Source organism: Mesoplodon densirostris, chromosome 11 (genome assembly GCF_025265405.1).
Source record: "Mesoplodon densirostris isolate mMesDen1 chromosome 11, mMesDen1 primary haplotype, whole genome shotgun sequence".
NCBI classification, from domain to species: Eukaryota; Metazoa; Chordata; class Mammalia; order Artiodactyla; family Ziphiidae; genus Mesoplodon; species Mesoplodon densirostris.
The window spans coordinates 89686722-89713002 of NC_082671.1; the positions used below are offsets into that span (position 1 = coordinate 89686722).

The following is a 26281-nucleotide window of genomic DNA, read 5'->3' on the forward strand; positions in this document are numbered from 1 at the left end:
ATACAAAATTGTGAAAAATAGTATGGTCCTGAGAGGTACAAAATTAGTGATGACATTTTTTAATGCAAAAATAGTTAATTAGTTAATAAGTTTTCCTTCAGACTACTAGAAGGTATCTTTATAAAAAAACTGGACAAAGAACAAAAGGCATTTGTTTGAGGTTTTCACAGCACAACTGCAATCACTTTATTTCTGCTTCCCTAACTTAGCAGATAGAGTGAAGAAAGGTTGGCTGTATTACCACCAGTGCAGTTTATTTCTTCAGATTCAATAAATGAAATTCACAGTGGTTTCTGGAATTTCCATTACTGTACACTGGCACCAAGCATAGAATAACAAACACATTTTATTTGGTTTTATTCAAGAAAAGTAGGTTTGTATTACACTTCTTCAGTACTTTAGCTATGGTAGTCAAACAATAGCACCAAACATTTTTTTCTTTAGAGTTTCTTAAATTTTTTTTTGATCCCTCAATTAGGAATGGCATCCTTTTAGTAGAAAAAGAAGGCATCTTATCCAAAATTATGAATATGGAAAATATGGATGTGGTTTCTAGCCAGGAACATGATATTCCAACACGAACACGAAAAGAACATTGTTATACAACACCCTAGCTGTTTTTAAAAGATCTGCTAAAGAAAAAGTCAGGCTTTCAATTACAGGTCGTGGACAAGATGTACACATTGTAAGGTTGAATCATAAAAAGAACTCGCTGGTTTAAAAAGTAAGAAACAGTGAGATATAACCAATAACATTTATATAAATTAAAAATGCATTAATATAAAGATACATATTTTAAAGGAACAAATACAAACCAAAAGGTGTATATTAGATTAAAAGTATTGTTCATAAGGAGGGGCACAAGAAAAGCAAATGGTAAAAACTGCAAAATATTAACAAAACACAAGAGAGGCCTATATGGACAATTAACACAATCAGTCACACTTGAAGTCTGGCTAAATAAACAAACAGAATGCCAGTTTCCTGATTCACTGAGATGTGTTTGAGGCACATTTCTTACTTTAAAAAAAAGGCACTTCTTTTTCTTTTTTCTATACTTATTTATTTGGCTGTACCAGGTCTTAGTTGCCACCTGCAGGATCTTTAGTTGCGGCATGCAAGCTCTTAGTTGAGGCATGTGAACTCTTAGTTGCAGCATGCACGTCGGATCTAGCTCCCCGACCAGGGATCGAACCTGGGCCCCCTGCATTGGGAACGCAGAGTCTTACCCACTGGTCCACCAGGGAAGTCCCCTGAGGGACATTTCTTGAATCAGCTTTTCACTACAATTCCAGTTAGACCTTTCCCTTTAGCGTTCTGACCCTCTTATCCTTAAAATAGCAGTGATGTTAACAGCTAAACTTTGATGATTGCCAATGTTCTATATGTTTTATATATTGATTTATACCTAATTTTCAAAACAACCAATGAGGTAATGTCATCATTGCCTCTATTTTACTAATGGAAAGGGCTGAGTGAGTGACCCAAAGTCACAGCTAGTTAGGTTCCTGACTCTGGAGACTTTCTTAACCATTATAATCCAGTTCTCACTGAATTCTTGTGTATAGTTGAAGCCAGTGTTTAGCGTTTAATTACATACTATCTTTAGCTATCCTTTAAAAAAATAATTTACCTTCCAGTGAGGAAACTACTACAGCAATGTTTTTATTTCAAACTATTTTTCTCTAACATATTTTAAAATCTGAGGAAAATACAAAAAGCCCATATTCATAGGTGATTTTTGCCCTAAAAGTTTTACTAAATGTCTAAAGTATTTAGTAAAAAAAAAAAAGGAAAAAAAGGAAAAACCTATATATAGGGAAGAAATTAATTGGAATATTCAATCCCAGAGAGTAGTTACAATCAGTAGAACTGAAAATTCCTATTGAGATAAATGATAAATCTGCTAATTATTAATAATATTAAATATTTTATAACCAAGTCTCACAATGGAGAGAAGAGTTAAGAATTAAATGCTTATGATTCAAGGGGACAGGTAGCTTAAAATTATTTTGTTAGGGACTTAAAATTGGACTAAAAGGGCTATGAGAACTATTGACCAAATTTAATTTATCTTCCTCATCATATAAGCATCCATTGGGCCCCTATGATATACCAGCACAATGCTGTTAGTCAATGGGGGAAAAAGGGCAGAAAAAGAATTGCCTGCCCTTCTCCCTGTCACCTCTCCACTCCTTCTTCCTGCTGCGTCCAACCTGTGGCTCCAGGAAAATCAAGTGGATCTGAGCTCAACTGTCCAGGGCCATGGGGAAAGCATATGAAAGTGATCCTTCTCGGAATTACAGCTGGAGGCTGCCTGACATATGCCGGCCTCACAGCATACGGCAGATGCTGGGTTAAGCTGTGACAACAGCGCTGCACGCCACCAGGCAGTAAATGGATTTCAGTTCCGCTTTAATTTCTAATGAACGGCCATGACTACGCCACACCCATCAGCAGGAGGAGACGATCCTGCCGCATTGACAGCCTTTCTTAATGGCTGCCCTCCCGCTTATCACACCTCAGCCTGATTAAATTGTTATATAAAGAGAAATGTTTTTGCAATAAATATCTGTCGGGAATTTCAATCGGGTTCCAAGGTCAAAAAAAAAACAAACAAAAAAAGAATTGCCTGTCATCAAGAAACTTGTAGCCTAGAAGACAGAAAAACAATCACAAATTGTTAGCTGGAATTGAATCTACATTGGGTAAGTAGGTTCTAACAGGAGCATGTACTTATTTCTAAAGGAGAGTAGTATTGAATGCCTTCGTTGAGGAAGTGATGCTGTATTTGAGTGTTGTGTTCTACAGACGGATGGGTGGTAAGGGGATTTTGGTTGAGCAAACATCATGAGCAACGCTTGGAGTGAAGATATAATAGTAAATTCAGAAAACTGCAAAAATCTGGGTAAGGCTATAGCAGAGGGCTTGTGGATGCAGGGTGGGGGACCCATCAAGACAGAGTCCTGGAGTAAGCAAGGGACAATCATGAAGGCTTCTGTGCCGAAAAGTGTCCAGTTCATGCTTTTAATCAGGGAATTACATATTCCTGAGTAAAGGTCTGTCCCAGCTCCAGACCTTTTTCTTATATGTAGAAAACTGCCCTTGATTGTAATCTTAGTGGGGCTCAGTAGCCCCCAAGTATCTCTTCTCTTCCCAGCCTCATAAAGCCAGGGTGGAGCTTATGGCAGGCTTAGCCAAGGAGAGGTGTGTTCTTGGCTTAGAATTCATCTGCGGTGGCCCCCAGTGAAGGCTGTTGGTAAGACCCTCTGCTTCCAGTGATATTCAGCAGTAATGGCAATGCGTCCTGGCCAGATGATTTCTATCTAGTTTTTAAAAGCTTCCTTATCTTCTGCCTGTTTTCCATGTTCACTCTTCCAGCCTCTTCTCATTTATGTGATTCCACCTATCACTTTCAAAGAAACTCTTTTTTTTGTTGAAACACCCGGAATTATTCTCTGGTATTTATAGCCAAGGAGTCTAGTAGAAAAAGATACCAATACCAGAAATCCATTATTGACATCAGATTGTTGGGAAATATTGGGGAATTCACATTGGTTATCTGCATAGCTTAGGTAAAAAGCAGTCAGAACCCTGAAATTATTCAGAGGTAAGAGTCTGGATGACAGTGACCCACAAAAATGGGACATGGGCCCTGTATAGTTACCAGAAATGACACATTTCCTGAGGGTAAGGCTTTGAAAAACCATACAGTAAGTCCCCTATGTACAAACGAGTTCCTTCCAAGAGCACATTAGTAAGTCCAATTTGTTCATAAGTCCAACAAAGTTAGCCACTGATCTGGAAATAGAGGGCCACCCAAGAATTGGCATAGGGATTAGACAATAAGATACAGATGAGAAGGAGTGGTCATGATTCCCAGCCCCACCGAACCTCCTTTGTTTGCTGAAAGAGCCCCACACTACTTGATTTGTAAAGCAATTCCTTCCTTTTTGAAGATGCAACTAGTTCCTCAACTCAAGGCATTAACTTTGCGAGGGAATTTATTCTTTTCATGCCCCATTCCCCTTAACCTTCAATGATTCCCACCTACAATAAGAAGGAGCAACAGGGTATCAATTAGAAAGTAAAATCTAGAGATGGAAATACTGTTATAAATGAACTACAGAAATTGCCTAACTTATATTGGCTAAATATTAGAAAAGATGGATGGATTCTGAGGGTACTCAACCAAGGAGAGAGAATGACAACATTAGATAAAGCTGAATTAGTTACATGAGTGTACTTTCAGAGACTGTGGATCCATCAACATAGTTTAAGGAGTTGGGAGTCTGTTAGTTAGCTGAAACACCGCAAAATGGAACTCAATGGAAGCATACATTAAGTGAAGTTGATTCCTCGGCATAGTATAGAAGCACAAAATAAAATTTTTCACAAAATGGAATTCTTATACTATATGATAAAATGGGTTTTTATCATGTATAATCCACCCATCCATCTTCACCAATTGAGACATATACTGGAGATGGGAATACCAGTATCTTTAAAAAGACTTTAGTGATGTCCATGAATTGTTGGTGGAAGGCATAGCAATGAAAATATATTCCCTGATTTCAGTGAGGAAGGGCAAATCTGGAGTGGAAGAGATAATGTAGTGTCATTTAATGAGTAAAACAGATACATTTTCCATTAACAGATATCAGGATCAGTACAAAGTCAGAATAGTCTGATCCAAAAAGAACTTAACAACCAGTTGAGAATTAGATTTCTGGGAATGAAAGAGATGTGAAGTCCTCTGTAGAGCTATTTGATTTGTGAAATTAATAGCCCTCCAGAACTGCTCATCAGAGCCTTGGGTGTGTCATTTTGACATATGATATGGAATTTCTTCCCTCCACTGAATTTTTAAAACATAGGTAAATCATGGACTTCAAGTCACCAGAATGAAAGAGAGGGCATCTTGTCTTAAATAAGTACTTTACAATGATATCTCAAGTGTGTGCTACTATTTTTTTTTTTTAACCTAGTCTTTGCCTAAAAGAACCAGAGTTCGTTACCAAAGAAAACATGGTTTTGAAACACAACTAATTCCTGGGGACACAGGACACTTCTGCAGTCCACTAGTGAGGGTATTTTGATGCTAAAATGACAAGTGGAGAAGCTACCTTTATCCTTCCCATATTTATTACCCAGGTTCTTGTACAGCTGGAATAGATGACTTCAAAATATGATGGATTCTTACATCAGCTCTGTAACCCATGCAAAAGGAACATTTTGATTGGAAATACCAAGTTGAAAATTGCAGAGCTTTCTACTCCTACAAAAATCTTAAATTAATAGCAATAATGCTTCAATAAAAATCAGAAATATTAGTGCCATCTTTAGTGCCTTAAAAGTGCAGGGCTAATGATCCTCAGCGGATTCTCATTTGTGTTTAGTAGTGGAAGGATAGTTTGAGAAGATAAAAATGGATTTTCCAAAGTTTAATTAGATGGCAACTTCTGTTGCCACTGCTGTTCCATATGGGGTCCAAATCATTATAGCTCTTAGTACTTTGTATAAAGCAACTGATCTGAATAATGTCTTTCTCCTCTATTCCAATAAACAAAATTACTAGAAGCAGTCTGTTTTATTTCACCAGGCAGGAACAGTAATATAATTTTGCCATACTGTTTCTGGATTGTGTTAACTCCTTGGCTTTATACCACATTATAGTCTGCAGAAATACCATCTCACAGAACATCATGTGATACAACCTAGAGGGGAAAATTTATTAGCTAGATACATCAATTAGACACTTGAATGCCAGCACATTGGAGCCAAATACAATGGAAGACTATAGGGCTGTCAAGTTACTGATTTATTTTAAAGGTTAAGAGGTCTAAGGAAAGTTGGGCTAGCTCTCTAAAGGGAAGACAGTTTGCTGAACCACGTCTCTATGACCACTAGGAGCATGAATAGTCTCTTTGAATTTTGGAGGCCACATATTACTGCATGTGAGTCTGGTGCTGAGAAGCTGTAAGATTGGAGTTTGTCCCATGGCAAGAGAAGGCTCTCCAGACAGCTGAGGTCACAGTGATCCTGCTACTTATCACTCATCAGATTAAATGATGTTTAAAGGGTTCACAGTAGGTCAGGTTGCTATATGTAGTGTGTGGTAAGCCTTAGTAAGAGAATTAAAACCCTAGCTTTCCAAAGCAAGGATATGCTTATATTTAGCAAATAATTACTATCCTTTTAAGAAACTGGACCCAAGGGGAAGCTAAACAACAGTTTGACGTTAACTACTCATAAACCTAGTATTACCGGATCTATCTAGCCTAATCTCAATTGCTCAGCAGTGCTGACTCGTCAAGTACACGGGGGCTCATGGGGGCTTTCTCTATGACCAGCTGACTAAGAAGAGTATAAATACAATTATAGTTATATACATTATAATCAAAATTATACGATAGGTAGGAACAAATTGAGAGTGAAATGCTGCAACAGTATAGGACTGACTGGGATGCCCTGGAAGGAAGTTTGATAAGAAGCTAAGGAGAACAAGAATACGTATTTGACTCAATGGATCTCCTCAACATACTGGAGACATGATGAGTCTAATTCTCACTATTCTGATGAAATGCCTTCTTGTAAGAGTCCTCTTCTGAAGTGCTTTGGAGGTGAGCTTTAAACTAATTGGCTTTCAAGTTGCTCACTTCCTGTTATCTTAGTATCCTCTGAAAGCTAATAGTGCTAAGGTGGAACGTTTGTAGAAATGCAGAGAGCTTGAGAAGCTGGAGGAGAACAATCCTAGAGCATATTGGTTCTGGATAGTTGGTAACACAGCTCACCCAAGAATCACAGAGATATTTTTATTTTTTGATTAGGTATTGAAAGTCTTCTTGTAGAGTCTTGGAGGAACCGGCACCAGAGAGAGTCATAAATATCAAAGTTGAATCAAAACATAAACAGCTTATAAGTGACAGGGTGTGCTACTAGTTTCAGATAAATTTTGGACAGCATAGCCTCAGGACGCTTCATATACAAAGGCTAAACTATGCATGGAAGGTTATTTGCTATTTAGTCACAACCAAAAAAATTCATGTTAGCAGTTTTAATAAAAAAAATCAAAGTTATAAAAAGTACACTAAGAAGAATAAGTGTTGACTTTTTCAATTTATTCCCAATATGTGTGTATATGTGTGTAATTTATATAAAAAAGAGAGACAGAATACCTGACCCTTAGCTGACAAGTGCTATTGATTCTCACAGATCTTCTAATAAGGTTACTAGTGCTTCTTCTTAAGTATCAAAATTCAGCAAAGCACCATCAGCTATGTGAGGAATGTTTCCAATGTGAAATACCTCTATAGGTCAAATCAAGCCAAGAAAAAAAAAGATATCAAGGGAAATAAAATTCTTGCAGGGAGCAGGAAAAAACTCACAATACTATCGAAACCTTGTAGTTTTTAGTCTTGTTTTGAAGAGATTAAAAGAGACGGTAGTAATTACATAAAAGAAAAGAATGCTTTAGGAAGGGAACAACCAGAGAATGTTTCCAAAGTAAATACATGAAGTATGATATAGAAATTTTAAAGAAGACAAAATTAAGGAAATCTGTTGGAAAGCATAAAAATCTTTTGATAATGGAAATAGAAAAGAAGAGATAAAAGATTTAGACAGTGTAACAAGGAGGTGCACCATCTAAGACTTTCAAAAAGAGAAAACAGAAAAAAATGGATGGACCATATGGACGTGAATTTCCAGATTGAAAGGACTCCCTGGATACCCAGTGAGTGAGTGAAATACACCCTCTCAAGACATATTGTTGTAATAGTTCAGAAACTGAAGATGAAAGGAAAATCTCAAAAGTTTAATTCGAGCAAAAAAGGTCACATTCTAAAAACTGAAAATTAAAATTTTATTAACCTTTTCTATTTCAACTCAAGAAGCAACAAGACAATCACTTTCTTGAGTATCTTCAAAATTTGGAGGGACCAATATTTCAAATTACAATTGTATCTAGTCGAAATATCAGTTAAGCGGATGGGCTGAGTAAACACATTTTTATAAACGTGACTTCACACACACACAAAAAAAGAGAGGTAACTCACGTGCACAGGAAGTGATCAGAAGCTGTGTTCCCCCAATGCAGTGGAGTTAACCAAGAAAGAACAGAACACAAGATTCGGAAAGTAACAAGGGATCTAACCCAGGAGATGGGTGAAGGAAGTCCAGGACCACAACAATCTCACTGGACCAGAGACCAAGGATTCTATTATTCATAAATGTACTTGAAAAGACAGTACTTTGTCAGAGACAGCTGATTTTGTTGTTTGGTTTTTTTTCTTTGACGTATCGTTGATTTACTATGTTGTGTTAGTTTCAGAGGTACAGCAAAGTGATTCAGTTATATATACATATATCTATTCTTTTCTATTATAGGTTATTATAAGATATTGAATTTGCATTAGTTTTGACACCTTAGGTAAGCTTAGTTAACATTTGAAGAAATCTTATAATGGAGACTCACTTCATGAATTTTTAAAATATTTGGTGCAAAATAAAGGCCTGTTATGTAACATACAGTTGAACTTATTTTCATCAAACTTAACACCTCTTTGTAGGTTGTAGGGGAAGATTCCTATAGCCCTCATTAATTATGAGTCAACTGAAATGTACCATAAAGAACTTAAAAATTGTCATTTACCAAATTTGCTTAGGTTGGTTTACAACAGCAAGCAAACTAGATTGAAGTAGGAGGATATGGAATTCCAGAAGAAATATCTCCCAGGAGAAAAAAGTGAACTTAATATTTCTGTTTGTTGTTTATTTTTTTTATGAACACTTTTACCATGTTCTAGGTGCTTTAAAAATACTAACCCATTTAATTTTCATAACAATCCTATGAGGTGGTATTATTACTATGATTATTTATATTATTATTATCCTTAATTTACAGATGAGAAGACTAAGGCAAAGATAAATAATTGTTCAATATTTCACAGCTAGTAAATAAGAGAGATTTATTCAAGCCCAAGCAGATCTGACTTTTAACCAGCACACTATGTTACCCTACCCTCTGGGTGCAAAATATTTCCAAAATGGTTTTATAATTCTGTTTGAGAAATAATTCTGTTATGGAAAATATTATTGACATAGATATATATGTATAGAGAACGTCTCATATATATGTATGTGTGTATATATATATATATATATATATATATATATATATGGCAAATAAGTGCAATACAATGAAGGAATTAAACTAATTTTGCACTGTTTTCTTCAGCAGTAAACAATATTTATATTATGTAATAACATGCAGTAAATATTTAATCAAAGTTTGTGGTATACATATATTAGGAGTTATTGAAAGGAATAATGGTTGCAGGTGGGGTAAGAGTGGGAATGAGCAAATGTGCTAAATCTTTATCTAATTGGTGGGGGGGGGGTGGAAGGGAGGTCCAAGAGGGAGGAGATATATGTATACATATAACTGATTCACTTCATTGTACAGCAGAAACTAGCACAACACTGTAAAGCAATTATACTCCAATAAAAAAAATTTAAAAAATAAAAGAAAATAGTTGATGTTTAAAATTCATAAGTTAAACAAAAAGTACAAGCAAGGATATTGAAGTAAATATTAAAAGAAATCCAGAATAGAGTTGAAAACAATGGCCTCTTGGGAGCAGGACTTACACCGAAGTGTGGGGTGGGGGATTGCTTGGTTCATTATCAGTTTTGTAGTAATTCTGACCTTTTAAATGTGTCATTGCTATATTTTAAATGTATTATTTTGAAAAAATTTAAATACACATGTATATGCATGTGTGTCAGCTATATATTTTAGTGGATTCCTTTTATATTTTTAAATTTTTTGACAGAATATAGTTAAACAGGCTAAAATTGATCTATGAAGAGAAAATTATTTCTCTTAGTAAACGTATAGTCAGTTGGACATAAACATAGGTCCTGGGAGCACCTAACAATCCAACTATTGCTAACATAGAATCATCAGATACATATGCCAACAAATTTGAAATCCTACTAGAGTTTTGTGTCTTTTATACCTTTATGCATCGCCTTCTTTTTTTAAATGTCAGCGATCTTTAGGAATGCAACAAGACAAATTCCCCAGTCTAAGACAGTTTAGCAAAGCATCCTCCCTTTTACTAAGAAATAGAAGCAAGATAAGCAAATAGGAAACATCAAAATGTGCTAACAGAAGGAAAAGAGGTTAAGCCACCAAGACTTTAACTCCATATCAAGCTTCTAGGACTTCTCTCAGGAAGGCCAAGATACCAACTATCACATTCTCTGCTGAAAGAAATTTCTGGGCCTTCTGACATATTCACCTTCATTATCTTCTTTGATTTTCAAACCACCCTTCATAGTATTCAGAACAGGTGCATTATGGGTAGACTTAGGCTTACGATGGTTAAATAACCTGTGCCCGCACAAACAGCTAGTAAGATGCAACAGGAAAACTCTCACATTTACCATATTTTGAAGGTTCTTCACTATATTCCTATTCACATAGTAGTTATGCTGATCAAAAAATTCATAATTATCAAAATGATACATGCACCTTATGTGTTTATTTGTTCATTTGCTCATTTGGTAAATAGTTATTGGATACCTACCATGTCCAAAGCCCCGGGGACTTCTAAAATATTAGTCTGTCATTAGAAGGACAATTTCAAAGCCACATCATTACACATTAGGCTTCATTTTTCCCTCTTAGCAGAGTCAGATAAGACTGGGCAGAGTCTTCCATTAATTCTTATAACAACTAGCATGACTCAGAGGTTCGCACCATTGGCTTAATTTAACTTATTGAACTTCCACTTAAGCAGTCCTCATGAAGAGTTAAGTCCCCATCCTTCAGGAAGCAGTAATCAAAGAAGAGTAGATTGAATTGTAATGGGAAAAATTAAGACACAGACAAACAGAGATTATACTAACAGTGGAAGACATCCTATATTTTAGTCTGGAAACAATGATACCAAACCTGGCAAGCATTGTAGATGATCATTTTTATTTATATCATGTCTCCCAGGGTCCTTAAAATGTGATTGCTATCATATGCTCACAAAATGAGAAGGAAGAGTTGAGAATGATTTCCAGATTTCTGGTTTAGGAGACTGAATAAGATGATAGTGTCACTCAAAAGTATAAAGTGACAAGAGCAGTTAAAGGGAGATAGTGAATTTCATTTTAGATATATGGCTGTGAGACCTGCAACAGGAGACGTCAAGAAAGCAAGTGGATACACACACTGCAGTGCAGTTTTTCTTCCAGAGGCTAGATTGAAGAAAGAGCCTCAGAAGTCATCATAATAAAGGGAATGGTTAAAACCTTGGAATCGTTTAAAAATCTTTGAGATCTTAGAATCTCAAAGAGACTTAAATGCTAGAAAAGCTTTTTAAAAAACTGTTAGAGGAAACAGAGAACTTCAGAACATAGATAGAGAGAAGTCACAAGGAAAGGGGAGAAAAAACTAGGAGAGAATGTAGTCCAAGAAACATTTTATTAAAGGGGTGGGTCTGCATTGCCAAAAGTCACAAGTCAAGTAGGTGAAACACTAAAAGACTTCAACAGATTAGTAAATATGAAGGTTATTGCTTTTTTGTTGTTGTTGTTAGAGCAATGTGAGGGAAGCAGAGGGATTAAAAACCTTATTTTGATGGGTGAATCATGGGTGGAATGGTGAATAAGAAACGGAAATTGGAGGCAGCCAATGTACAACTAATTTTCCTACAATGGACACAGCAAAATTTGTGTCACAGAATTAGGAAATGACTAAAATAAGTTTGGCTAAAAAAGAAAATTAAGAAATAAGAGAGTAGCTACAGGGGGCCGTGCAAATTCAGAGATCATCTGTTGTTTTATACTGAGGGTTTAGAAAAAGAAGAAAGAGAAAAGGAAAAGTGCAGTAGAGAGAGGAGATCATTGTTGTGACAAAAGCAAATTAACACTTGATTTTTTTTCTTAATATATGATAGGAGTGTACCTGTTGGGCTACTAAGAGATCATGTCTGAATTTGATCTTAAGCTATCAAGGCCCTGAAAATTAAAGGTATTTTTCAGTTGAGAGCGTAGGGCTAATGCTACAGACAACAAATTTACAACAAATTAGGGCCAACCTTGCGAGGTAGTCCAGCAGTATGTTTTTGTTTTTGTTTTTGTGTTTGTTTGTTTTTTTGCGGTACGCGGGCCTCTCACTGCTGTGGCCTCTTCCGTTGCGGAGCACAGGCTCCGGACACGCAGGCTCAGCGGCCATGGCTCACGGGCCCAGCTGCTCCGCGGCATGTGGGATCTTCCCAGACTGGGGCACGAACCCGTGTCCCCTGCATCGGCAGGTGGACTCTCAACCACTGTGCCACCAGGGAAGCCCCCAGCACTATGTTGTAAATGACAAAACTGTGTTTAAGAGAAAGGAAGTAGGTGGTTCAGAAAAAGTTTTTTGAGTCCAGTGCTCTCCCCTCTTCACTGTGTTCTATCTTTGATAATATTTATGTGCGCAGTGTTGAATGAGTCATATCAATACAACTCCCTTTTCCCAGAATAAGATAGATTTTGAAAAACAAAATGATTACAATCAATCAGCAGGGTAATATCTGAAAATGAGATTTTCAAAACTTTTTTGTCTTTCCTTAAGAGGCATACCATTTTTTTTCCTCAAATACAAGAACTGGAAGACATATTATCCTAAACTTGTATGTTAAAGAAAAACAAAAAACAAAACAGTGCAGCAGAATGTCCTATAATGGCCTAAATGCAAAACATTTTTTATAATGCAGGAAAGAAAAATCTCATTTTAATAATTATTTGGAATAAAGCTCCCAATATGAAAGAGACACAAAAATTATTTCTATAAAACAGTTATTTCTGTACACCGTATTTAGTGCCAACATCAGGTAGAGCTTTCCTGATTTCACTTTTAAATTTTTCAAATACATTTTTTATCTTTTTCCCCTTGACCAAAAACAATATGTCTAAATAGAATCCTAGCATCTGTTTTATACAAAAAAATGAATAAGATATTTCCATATAAACAGAAAACATTGGTCTTTATGTCTTTGTATCCAATTTTTAAAAAAGATCATCTAGAGAAAAATGCTTTAAAATCTTTTTGTTGTAGTTGAATTCAAAACTGCTTTTAGTTTCTTGCTGTTAGATCAGGTCTCCAGATCAGTGCATTACAATATCTTTGGGACTGTGTACTCAGAGTGAAAGTTGCACTGAATTTTGTCATAGGTTCTTGAGATTAAAGTCAGAATTTCCTGTGCTGGGCTACCTAGGTACTGAGGTGCTGTGGTTGCTGGAGGGGTTAAAGCTGGAGCCATGGATGCATATATATTAGGGAGGATTCACAAAAACACGACAGTGGAGCCTGGGTCAATCCATTACTATGAATGAGCAGTGACCAATAGAAAGGGACGAGGAAGATCCAAGAAAACTGAGGTAAGCGGTGTTCTGAAGCTCTGTCAAAGTGGAAACAATAGATCAAAGGTGTTCATAGTGACTGGTCAGAGGAGGTTTTATTTTTTCTCGTAGGAGGCTAGACAGCATAAAATAAAAAAATTCTTCTAGTCAAAGATTTTTTTTTTTTTTCTTAACTGATTTTAGCAAACTTCAGATCCAGACACAGGACTCAGCGATACATTCCTGGATAGCAAGGTAAACTATTTTACGCTTTTCAAAACTCTTAAAGTTAAGAATTCAAAGTTATGATTCATCACAGGCAGGGTTACAGCTTCAATAACTAAAGCAAATCCCTATTCTGAAAAAAAATAATGTTTTAATGTGTCTCTGTTGGAAGATGACCAGAGCAGTATTCTGCAATCGCAAGAAATTTGACAGCTTGCGGAAGCTGCCCTGCGCTTGTCATTTCCACTCGATTTAGTGGCAAAATTGAAAGATCAGCATTTCTAAATGATGCTGATTTTATCTCTTCCTAAGGAATCAGTGAAATTTATTTGGTCTTTATTACCAAGTGTTTGAACTAAATGTACATTGATAAGAACGTTATTGTTTATATAGATACATATTATTTTCCTGTTAGGATAGTTTTTTGTTCCCATAACCTTGTTGAAACTCAACGGGGAGGATTTATGTCTTTTAAATGTATCACATATCAGTAAGTGTTAACCTTTGCTCTGTTAGCATCCATACTGAAAATATGGAGATCCACCTGTATCCTGAGCATGTTCTTTGTTTTGTTTTGTTTCTTATCAACCATAGTAACACCGCTTACTTATGTAAGTGTGATATATATCTGTATCAACATCTATAGCTATATCTATATAGAGAGAGTTTCATAATCCAAATTTCTTGGCTAAACAACTTGATCCTCTACTTAAAATATTAGAAGTCTTTCCCTAAACCGCCAAAATAAAACTTACCTGAGAAGTTGAGCAACAGAGCAAGAGATTAATCACACATTTTTCTTCAAATCCTAAAATTTTCCTTCACAAAAAATTGCTAAAATGTTCTTTGATCTATTTCTTTGGTTGAAGGGCCAAAGAGCCTGGGAAATCTCATCCAGATGTTCTGCTCATTTAGGAGTAAAAGTGAAAGCATATGCCAACTTCTTAGGAACAACATAGACTCTAAATTTGAGTTATTAAAAGGTCACTTTTTTGTACTCGTGTGTTTAACTCTGGATTTCAGTTAACTTCCTTGCATTAAATAGCTTGAAATGGAAAAGCACTTAAGAGTTCCTAAAATTTGCTTTTTCTTTCTTGGTTTTCATTGTGATTGGGTTAAAACCAGAAAGTTACAAGTTGGTGAGTCAGTTTCAGTGTTTGCAAAAATGCTTTGCAGATAGTGCCCACTAAATAGATGGGTATTCGTTGATAAATATGTATAAAATGCTGACATGTCTTTACCTCCCCACCCCCCTTGAAGAAGCAATGTTTATCGATCATTTTGGTGCATGCAGTTATCTAAAGGTCAAGATCTTTAAACATCTAACAATTGTATCCCTTACTCTAGGTACTAAAAATGGCAACCACAATCTGTTTCATCATCTGGATGTTATTCATAACAGATACTGTATGGACTCGAAGTGTGAGACAGGTTTATGAGGCAAATGATCCAGAGGACGGGATGGTGCATGACTTCCATTGTCCCAGGGAATGTTTCTGTCCCCCCAGTTTCCCTACTGCTTTGTACTGTGAAAACCGCGGTCTCAAAGAAATCCCTGCTATACCATCAAGGATCTGGTATCTTTATCTTGAAAACAACCTGATAGAAACCATTCCTGAGAAGCCATTTGAGAATGCCACCCAGCTGAGATGGATAAATCTAAACAAGAACAAAATAACCAACTATGGAATTGAAAAAGGAGCCCTGAGCCAACTGAAGAAGCTGCTTTTCTTATTTCTGGAAGATAATGAGCTAGAGGAGGTACCTTCTCCATTGCCAAGAAGTTTAGAACAATTACAATTAGCTAGAAACAAGGTGTCCAGAATTCCTCAAGGGACCTTTAGCAATCTGGAGAACCTGACCCTTCTTGACCTGCAGCACAATAAACTATTAGACAATGCCTTCCAAAGAGACACCTTTAAAGGACTCAAGAACCTCATGCAGCTAAATATGGCTAAGAACTCCCTGAGGAATATGCCACCAAGATTACCAGCCAATACTATGCAGCTGTTTTTAGACAACAATTCAATTGAAGGAATACCAGAAAATTATTTTAATGTGATTCCTAAAGTGGCCTTCCTGAGACTCAACCACAACAAATTATCAGATGCTGGCCTCCCTTCTAGTGGTTTTAATGTATCATCAATTCTAGATCTTCAGCTGTCTCACAATCAACTCACAAAGGTCCCCAAAATCAGTGCTCATCTGCAGCACCTTCACCTCGATCATAACAAAATTAAAAGTAAGTAACCATCAGGGTGTGTCTTGGACTAAGATATTCATGGTTATTAAATTTATTCTATATCTTCTTTAAGAATATCAATAATGTTCATTTTCTCTCCAGCTCTCATGCCCTTAGATATTTTTTTAGTGTATTTTCAAGTTTTGTCTATTCACAGACAGTGTCAATGAACCAAGAAGTTCAAATGTTCAAACTGCAAATTGAAAAGTGGATTTTAGTAATCTACAGAGGGCTATTACCTGTTGGAGAAACGAAATGTCTCTATCTTCTTTTACTCTGAGGAGATTCTGATATTTCTGCTTCAGTGGGCAGACTCATTGAAGAAAGTGTACCAGCCACAAGCAACCTCATGAATAGTAACAGAAGGAATATGATTTAGGAGGTATCAGGAAGGGACCTCTGTCCTAAAACCTACAGGACAGCTGATGCCTACAATCACCCTAGTTAGAATTTCTGCTTTAGATCAGTGGGTTTCTCAAACTTCAGAGTACACAGATGGGTGGCCCCACCACAGAGTTTCTGATTGTGTAGGTCTGGTGGGACCTGAGACTTTTCATTTCAAGCAAGTTTCCTAGGGATGCTGAGATTGATGTTCTGGGGACCATACCTGGGAAACCAATATTGTACTTTAAGGCTTTGCTCAATTGAAATTGAAACAAATGTCCCTGAAGTTGGCAACTCCTTAGGACTAATGGCAGTCAACAAGGTAGAATACACACTCCTTTCCTGAAAATAGCTTTTTTTTAAAAAAAAACATCCTTATTGGAGTACAATTGCTTTACAGTGTTGTGTTAGTTTCTGCTGTATAACAAAGTGAATCAGCTATATGCATACGTATATCCCCATATCCCCTCCCTCCTGTGTCTCCCTCCCACCCTCCTTATCCCACCCCTCTAGGTGGTCACAAAGCACCGAGCTGATCTCCCTGTGCTATGCGGCTGCTTCCCACTAGCTATCTATTTTACATTTGGTAGTGTATATATGTCCATGCCACTCTCTCACTTCGTCCCAGCTTACCCTTCCCCCTCCCCGTGTGAGAGATGAGTGCAAAGCGTCTTGGAGGAAGAGGTGCCATGAAGAGAAGTGGTTATAGAAAGAAGGGGCTGGAGAAATTAAAGGCAAACTTAGCATCTTCATAATTATGCCTGAGACCAGGCTGACTCAGGTGTAGATGTAGACAATATCTTGGTCCAGCTACAGGAGATGATACCAGCCTGGCAAGTATCCATGCATGCTCCACCCTAGCACAAGCCCTTTAGAAAGCTAATCTTGAAGAGGTTTCTGAACAGCCTTATAAAATACATTCCTAAAATGAGAATCAATTGGATGGTTTGCAGGAAAATGACACAGATAATTGTCAGAAGGTTGTGCTGCCTGCTTATTCCTCACTAAACTTTTCATTAAGCAAATAATTACATAAACATCCAACCTATAAGAATAGACTATTTTGCACTGGGTATTCTTTAGTTTTTCAATATTTTTTGTTTTTTTCTAACAGCATACTTGAGCATAAAATCCAGGAACTCATGAGCAGGCTGCTCCCACAGCAGTGATTTTTTTCCATGGTGATGAGACACACTGTTTAATCTTGTAGTTAAAGCAAAAGATGCAACAGGAAAAAAACATATTAATAGCTGAATCTGTGCACTGAACCAAATAGTACAGTAGCCAATATCAACCTAAATAAATGTAATTTTTTCCTGATGAAAGTTCTGTGCTTCTACAGGTGCATTCCTTACCTGACAACAAAAGTCCCATAGACATTTGATGTAGGAAGTTAATTTAAAGGGATTCCACATAGAGCCCTATTTGTGAATTAGGAATTCCCCTGAAGTAGGAACTTGAGAATAAGAGTGTTCAGGAGTGAGGTAGCAAAATTCAACACATAGTTGGGCACCCATGCTAGGTACTTACACAGTTTTACAAAGTTACACAAAGAAGAGGACTCTGTTCTTCCTCCACTTTTATTTTAGAGAGTTTTTTTCAAAGTTTTCTCATATATTTCTATTTTCCAATCATTCTCATACCTTAATGTGCATCAGAATCACCTAGAGGGCTTATAAAACACAGGCTGCTGGGCTCCAGCCTCAGGGTTTCCGACCTAATAGGTATGGGGTGGGGTCTAAGCATGCAGTTCTCAGGTAGTATTGATGCTGCTGGTCCAGGGACCACACTTTAAGAACCACAAATTAATCATCAAAAGAACCTTGTGTGCTATTATTAGGAATGTCTGAAGAAAGAAAAACTGAAGCTCAACTAAGTGAGGCTATTTTTCCAAGGACAAAGGATAAGTATAATAGCCAGGACCTGAACCTAAGGTTCCCCATATTAGGTGTTTTTTCCCCCACTCCAACATTATTATCATAGCACATTTTTCTTCAATGCCTAGAATATGAGACTTAAGACAAATTTCTATCAATAGAGGTAAAAATCGTTTTCACAGCAACAACATCAGCAAAGAGAAATTGATTTACTTGCTGCTTAATGTAGATATCAAGCATGGTCATTTCTATATTCCAAGAAAAGAAATGGAAAAGAAGAATTTCCCTGGCAAGAGTTCTTGGCTCAACATTATATCACAATGCATTATAATAACTGCTAAAGTACTTACTTCTTCTTACCTCATAATCTAGTCTAGTTGTTAATGAAGTGGTTGCCAAGAAACATACCTCTTATATGAAGAGTTCTCAGAATTTATAGGACAGTGAACTTTTCTTATCCAAAATGATGGAAATATTTATTTCTTCTGAACACCTTAGGGGACTTTAAATTTGACAAAAATGTTATCTATTCGAACAAGTTACTTCTTGGTGCTCTCAGAAACATTAATTAATTTATGAAAATATAATTCAATTTAGAATGCTTGTTTTTACATTCTATTTATTCACACATGCATGGGTTATGGGTCATGAGGGTGATAAGGATAGGAGATAACACATCAGAAAGGACATAATCTCTCCAGCAGGCAAGGGACCCTGTGTAGTAGGAAAGGGACGAGGCTGGGACTCCGCTCTGCCACTTACTTGCTGAAATACCTGGTGCACATTGCCTTACCTGTCTGAACCACTATTTCAGCAATGCCCAGGTGGGGAGAATAATAATGTTGCCCAATACAGGTTGTGTCATGATAAGGTTATAATATACGTAAGAAAAAATACCTCGATGAACACAAATCTGCTATAAAGAGTCATTGTTTTTAGCAAGTTGAATTCACAAAATGGCATAAGATCAGAACAAAGCACCCTCACTGTAAGCATAAAATCCTTCAGAACAAGTCAGGACACAAAAGGAAGGTCATTGCCAAAGTTAGTTGGGTCTTATCTTCCAAGGGAAGATCTCTTCCTCAAAACAGTTTCAAAATAGGATTTAAAAGGAGTACATGAATTCATGGTTGAGATCAGCTATTATGCACACTTGTCAGAATTCTGCTGCTTTAAGAGGCTTTCTCTCCTGAATGCTCCTAAACTTCAGTATAGACACTGATGCCAAGGGCTCTGATCCAAGGCAGGTGCATGATTTCTCACATCTTAATCATATGAAAAGGCTGATGGAATAGTTTCTGGTTTGAATTTTTGTAATTCAGTTCTTGGCAAATGTTTCCTTTCCAATTAAATACACTTAAGTATGGAGATTCAAGGTTGTTTTCTGCAAATATCACATATATAAAGTTATATTAATTGCACTTTTTAAAAAACTTATCATCATGTACTACTAGTTTGAGTGTTTGCATTTTTTAAAGGTAACTTTCAAGCACCTTCTCTAATAATAGACTGGCTTTCTCCCTTTGCATCCATCTACTCCTCCATTCCACCATGCACCTACCCATTCTTTCAGTACCAGCTCTGAACCACTGTTTCCACCTCTAATGCCCAAATACTACCTTTCTCATTCTACAGTAATCAAATCATGCCTTATCTGGCTTGCTAAAGGAAGAAGACAAGGGATATATATTATACACCTTTGTTTCCACCACAACTTTTAACAATATGTCCTTTCTAGGGCTCTGTATTAAGCATAGCAAAATATGGACTGAGATGACTATGTGTACATTGCACATTTTTTCAGGGTTACTTCTATAATACAGATATGCATAACTTCCAGCTTACACGAAAAGGGTTTGTCTCTCTGCCACCTTCATAGACCAGGCCACTAGACCCTCCATAGGACTGTTATAATAGCTCTTGGTCTTCCCATCCTTAGTCTCTTGTATTCTAGTTCATTTATTCACGTTTTCTTTGTCTCCGTAGATGTGAACGTCTCTGTAATATGTCCTACCACTCCTATCACATTGCCTGCGGAACAGGATTCCTTCAGTTATGGACCTCATCTTCGCTACCTCCGTCTGGATGGAAATGAAATCAAACCACCATTCCCAATGGATTTAATGATCTGCTTCAGGCTCCTTCAGGCTGTCATTATTTAAACATGTCTTCAACAATCTAAAATTCATTTAATGAGTTCATATTTCTGACCTGAAATTTGGTTGCCATTCATAGGTTTAAGATAAAAATCACTTTTCTAATTGCTTATGGCCACCATTTTTATTTGTATGGCTTACTTTTTTTCTATTCAAAGTTGCTTTTCCCCATGATATGTAGCACAGACTGCTTTTCTTTAATTAATAAAACAGACACAGAGTTAAGATAGTTTATCAACTCAAAGATAGTTCCTTTTCGTCTCTCTCACAGCTTATTAATACCAAATAATACAAATACATTGTGATTCAATAGGAAGGATATATTTGTTTGCAAATGTTCAAAATTGCTTATGCAGATATTATATTCACAGTATAAACACAACATCTAACAGGAGGTAGAAATTTCTAGAGAAAATGAAAAAATGAGATACTTCTTTATCATAATTATAAAGAAACAATTAAATTCAGATTGTTAAGTAACATTTGTGAGTATAAGTTTGGTATTTAGCTCAAGAATGGGTATGAAATGCATCGGATACTTTATAACAAGAAAATTCTAGTCATTTAATATCATATAACAGAGCAATAGTCATTTTTAGTTCATTACTATTTCTTATACCTGCTGTTCTTAGATATAGTACAGTGTACTCTAGCAATTAAAGTTCTACATTTATTGTAACACATTTCTGACAGAATATTAGTGTTTTAACACTTGAAATCCACTTGAATTGCAAATTGTTCAGTCCTTATATTTGCCAATGTTTTTTGGATTTTTGAAATAAAAAGAGTGAATGCTTTCTAACAAAACAGAAGTAAAATATTTATTTCAGGAGGCTTATTCACAAGTCTTATTAAGAATATATTTTTAATAAAAAGTGTTATAGTAACGATTAGTTCCATTTTTCTAGCATGAATACATTAAAGTATATTTTCTCCTACCCATTTTCCTCTTTCCACAAGAAAAAATTTATATTCTAATCACTTGACATAATATACCTGTTTCTCATGAGTCAAAAACAAAACAAAACAGGATTTTGTTAAGTAACAAAGTACAGTTTTCTTATATTTCTGATTTTGTTAGGTATATGTTATTAACAATAAATATTCCATATAGATTCATACATCTATTTATATATATTTTTCCAGACATTATTCTGAAAAATTCTCTAAATATATTTTCTTGGAAAAAGGGTCATAAACGTTTGTGAATCACCACATTAATGAAAGCCCAACATGTTACTTTAATCCAAGGCTTCTCAGAAAATTAATGTTATTTTGTTATGTGAATTCCCAAGAAGAAAATATAATGTACAGGATTGCCTATGTGTTTTCATACCAAACTTTATTTGGGGGTGGGAGGAAAGAATAATGAACATACATTGAACAGTTTTTTAATGCTGGCTGAAGGCAAGACATTAAGAAAAAGAATAAGTTTAAAATACTTCAAAGCACATAAAGAAAATTATGAAAATAATGTCATGTAAAATTATGTCATAAAAATACAGGTAGGGCTTCCCTGGTAGCGCAGTGGTTGAGAATCTGCTTCCTAATGCAGGGGACACGGGTTCGAGCCCTGGTCTGGGAGGATCCCACATGCCACGGAGCAACTAGGCCCGTGAGCCACAACTACTGAGCCTGCGCGTCTGGAGCCTGTGCTCCGCAACAAGAGAGGCCGCGACAGTGAGAGGCCCGCGCACCGCGATGAAGAGTGGCCCCCGCTTGCCACAAACTAGAGAAAGCCCTCGCACAGAAAAGAAGACCCAACACAGCAAAAATTTTAAAAAATTTAATAAACTCCTACCCCCAACAAAAAACAAAACAAAACAACAACAACAACCAAAAAATACAGGTAATCAGATATCATTAGGCCGGGGGAAAAGAATATGTTAACAGAAACTTAATAACTTTAAATGTTTGAAAACTTGCTATGTGAAAAGAGGGATGACACATATTCCAGGAAGCTCCAAAATGAAAGTAAGTAGAACATATGAGTGAAATTTATAAGGAGCCATATTTCATAGCTAGCTAAGGAAGAATTTTCTAGTATTTGATCAGAGTCACCCAGTGATGTAAGCAGCTCTTCCTAAGGTACAGTTACCTATGACTGAAACTGTTCAGAGAGACGATTCAAGAGAAAGGATATAGCACAGGGAATTATACCCATTATCTTGTAATAACCTATAATGGAATATAATCTGCAAAAATACTGAATCACTATGCTGTACACCTGAAACTAACACAATATTGTAAATCATCTATACTTCAATTTAAAAAAATGAGAGAAAGGATGTGAAAAGATTTCCTGATCTGAAAGCAAAATTGTAAAATGTTCTTTTTAGACCTTTTCAACTCTAAGAATTTTCAGCCTTCCTTTTTTTCTTTCTTTCTTTCCTTCCTGTCTTTTTTCTTTATTTCATAAAATATATATTGAGTGCCCTATATATAATAGACCAGGGGTCCCCAACTGGTCCTTGGCCTGTTAGGAACGGGGCCACACAGCATGAGGTGAGCGGCGGTGAGCAGTGAAGCTTCATCCTCCACTCCCTATCACTCACACTACCTCCTGAACCATCCCCCGACTCAACACCTGGTCCATGGAAAAGTTGTCTTCCACGAAACCGGTCCTTGGTGCAAGAAAGGTTGGGGACCGCTGTACTAGACTATACTACACACAGGGAATACAACAGTGTGCACAATTTATACTACAGTGCATGAGACACAAATTAGCTACATAGTCACAAAAATATGTAAAATTTCATCTGTGATAAGTTATATTAACAGAGAGCTGCATGGTGCAAAGGAATTTGAAAGCAGGATTCCCTAAAGAAATAATGGTTAAGGAAACACATAAAGCATGAGAAGTATTTAACCACATAGACTGAAAGGGAAGAATATTCCATGCCATGTTTAAAGAGTCTATAGTCCTAAGAACAATCTGGAAGTCACTGAAGAGTTTTAAGTCGTAAGAGATTACATTCATTGAGGTAATATCATGTAGTGGTAAAGAATATTAATACTGAAGCTAAAATTGCTGAGTTCAAATGCCAGCTTCACTGTTCTGTGGTCCTGGGCAGAATTCTGTGCCTCAGTTTCTCCTAATCTATAAAATGAGGACAAATAATAATACCTACCTTATGGTGAGAATTAAATGAGTTACAATATGTAAAGAGTGCATAACACATGGTAAGTGATAAATAAGTGTTTCTTATTATCATTGGGTGCATATGTATACAATATAAATAGATAGAGATATGTACTAGATAGATACATACAATATATTTATACACATACACCAAAGTTTCTTCTTGGCTCAGTGAGTGAAACAATTTGGAGGAAACTAAGACTAGACATGAGGAGATCAGTTAGGATTTTAATACAAATTAGAAAAGAATGGTATCTTGAAGTGTAAGTTCACTGATCGTGGTGGTAGAAGTAGAGAGAAGTGGACACGGTGAGAAAATCAGGAGGTAAAATTATTAGGATCTGATGGCTGATTGGACAGATGGGAAGAGAGCAAGGAGGTGAGACGTTTTCTGGCATGCATAATTGAACAGCTGGCAGTACATTCCCTAAGGAGAACACATTTAGAAGAGAAGATCATGAGTTTGATTTTAGATGTGGTTAGTTTGAAATTATTTTTATTTATCCAAGAGGAGATGTCATGTAAGTTGTTGAATGAGGTCTATGAGAGGCCTGAATAGATATATAAACATGTAGGAGAAATTTTCTAAATTTTATTGATATTTCCAATAATTTTGTAAGAATTCTGCATTGAAATATTCATGCTCCCATGAGGTAAGACTGAGTCAGGGACAGAGGATGGATTAGGAGAATGCACACATAACTCTAAGCATTGACACATGAAGTTATGAGGAATAGAATGAGCTTTCTAAAATCAATTCCTTCATTTTAATTTTTTTAATATATGCACAAAGCTACTAGAATGTCCCTAAAATTTACGAATCTTGATGTATACACTGTGACTATTAAGGAAATCGAGAAGAATGGGAGATGAACCCAAGCCACTTTAAAAATTATGGGATCATAATAAACTCTCAATCCCTTATTTATGGCCCTAACTAAAACACAGAACAAAACAACATTATCCATGATCTCTGCATGTAAATATCATGAACATATAGGCAAAAAAAAGAAAGAGAAAAGGCAGTGTCCAATGGTAATGAGAAATGTTATTTGCATCAATAATGTTTAAAAAAATAAAGATGGGGGTCTTCCCTGGTGGCACAGTGGTTGAGAGTCCGCCTGCCGATGCAGGGGACGCGGGTTCGTGCCCCGGTTCAGGAAGATCCCACATGCCGTGGAGCGGCTGGGCCCGTGAGCCATGGCCGCTGAGCCTGCGTGTCCGGAGCCTGTGCTCCACAACGGGAGAGGCCACAATGGTGAGAGGCCCACGTACCGCCAAAAAAAAAAAAAAGAGATGGACTTTTAGTAGTAAGAACTTTATAACAGAATTTTTTATTTGATTTCCCTTAAAAAAAAAAAAAAAACTAGACAGAACAATGGGCATGGTGGAAGAAAATTCCCAGATGACATCTTTGACAAAACTGGTGTCAAAGAATCCAATGAATTCTCCCAAATGGTTGAATGTAAATGTGTGTGTGTGTGTATACTGATAGATAGATGAGAGATGAATATATGTAAGATACTTAAAACTTAAAATGTTCTAGAACCATGCACTGACAAGGAAGAGTAAAAAGTTTATTGGGTAAAGTTAGGATTGTATATAATATATAAGGAATAATTTTTTAAATAAATTTAACCACAATATATAGGTAAAGAATGTATAACCGTCAAACTAATACAGAGAAAAATAGAACGACAAAGAGTATTTATTGAGTCCAAAAGAACGCAAGGAGGAAAGGTAATAAAAGGACAATAGAATGCATCTAAAAAAGTAGTACATTTGAAGCCATGTATATTGGTAACTACATGGTACAGTGGTTAGGAACTTGTGCTTTAGAGGAAAAAGATTGAGTTTCAAATTCTGCCTGTGACATTTACTATTTGATCTTTGGAAAATGTCTTAACATTTCTAAGCATTGGATCCTCATCTGCAAAATAGAGAACAATATCTACGATCCTACACTTTTGCTATGGAGAGAGAACAGATGTGCAGTTCTTCTCACCTGACACATAAAAAGTACCCGATAACTGATAGGTAGAAATTTTATTATAAGTAGGGACTCCAGTACACAAAATTGAACACATTTTCTCCAAACCAGACCATTTTACATATGAGGAACTGAGAAAAATGATTGAACTGATCCAAGTTATAGGTTTTAAGTTTTAGTGCATTGGGAGGGTAAACAATGAAATGGAGTTGAGGGTTAAGGAGTGGGGCCAGTGAACCATGAGACTGAAGTTGGATAGTGAAAGAGATGAAACCAGGAGGGGACAGGAAAACTGGAAGAAATAAGACTGAAGTACAGGTTTGAGGGGAATTACAGAATACAAGACCTGGAAGAAAATGAGTGATCTGAGCTTGGGAGACTATACCTTAAAATGTCTTGAGTCCCAATGCTAAGACATGAGATTCTCAGTGTGGCTATGGAAAGGCACCACTGAAATGAGGAAGTGAATGTCACTGGGGTCAAAGAGACCAAAGAACTTTGAATTTGTAAGAATCTCAGATGCAAGTGCTTCCAGTTTATTTTAGCATCCTGGAATCAGAGAAGAGTCAGCACAAAATGAGAAAACTTTCAAACAATACAAATAGTTTTAAGTATCTTTGTTCAGTGTCATGGACCTGCCGAATGGTAGATACAGGATTTAAACCCACGTAGTCTGGTTTCAGAGCTCCTGCTTTCAATCACTATATTATACCACCTCTCATGATAAAATATGCCATTATGGTTGAAGAAAATTAACAAAATTATTCTAAGATATTATATATATACTTACAGTAATTGATTATTAAAATACCAGTTTAAAAGTATGTGTACTATGAAATTATATTTTGCACAATATCTGAAGCACTGCATGTATTGAAGGCAATT

At 36.3% G+C, this 26281-nt stretch overlaps 1 protein-coding gene across 2 annotated transcripts; it reads left to right on the plus strand.

Annotated features, from left to right (window-relative positions):
* Positions 1–2467: 2467 nt before the first annotated feature.
* On the plus strand, positions 2468–21015 carry KERA (keratocan). 2 transcript variants are annotated; one of them, XM_060113037.1, is made up of 4 exons: positions 2468–2708; positions 13585–13635; positions 14953–15847; positions 20095–21015. In XM_060113037.1, the coding sequence occupies exons 3-4, from the start codon at positions 14962–14964 to the stop codon at positions 20268–20270; spliced, it is 1062 nt and encodes a 353-aa protein (XP_059969020.1). In that variant the 5' UTR covers positions 2468–2708; positions 13585–13635; positions 14953–14961; the 3' UTR covers positions 20271–21015. The 2 variants fall into 2 exon arrangements, with proteins under 2 accessions (XP_059969020.1, XP_059969021.1); XM_060113038.1 differs by lacking the exon at positions 13585–13635.
* The last annotated feature ends 5266 nt before the right edge of the window (positions 21016–26281 follow it).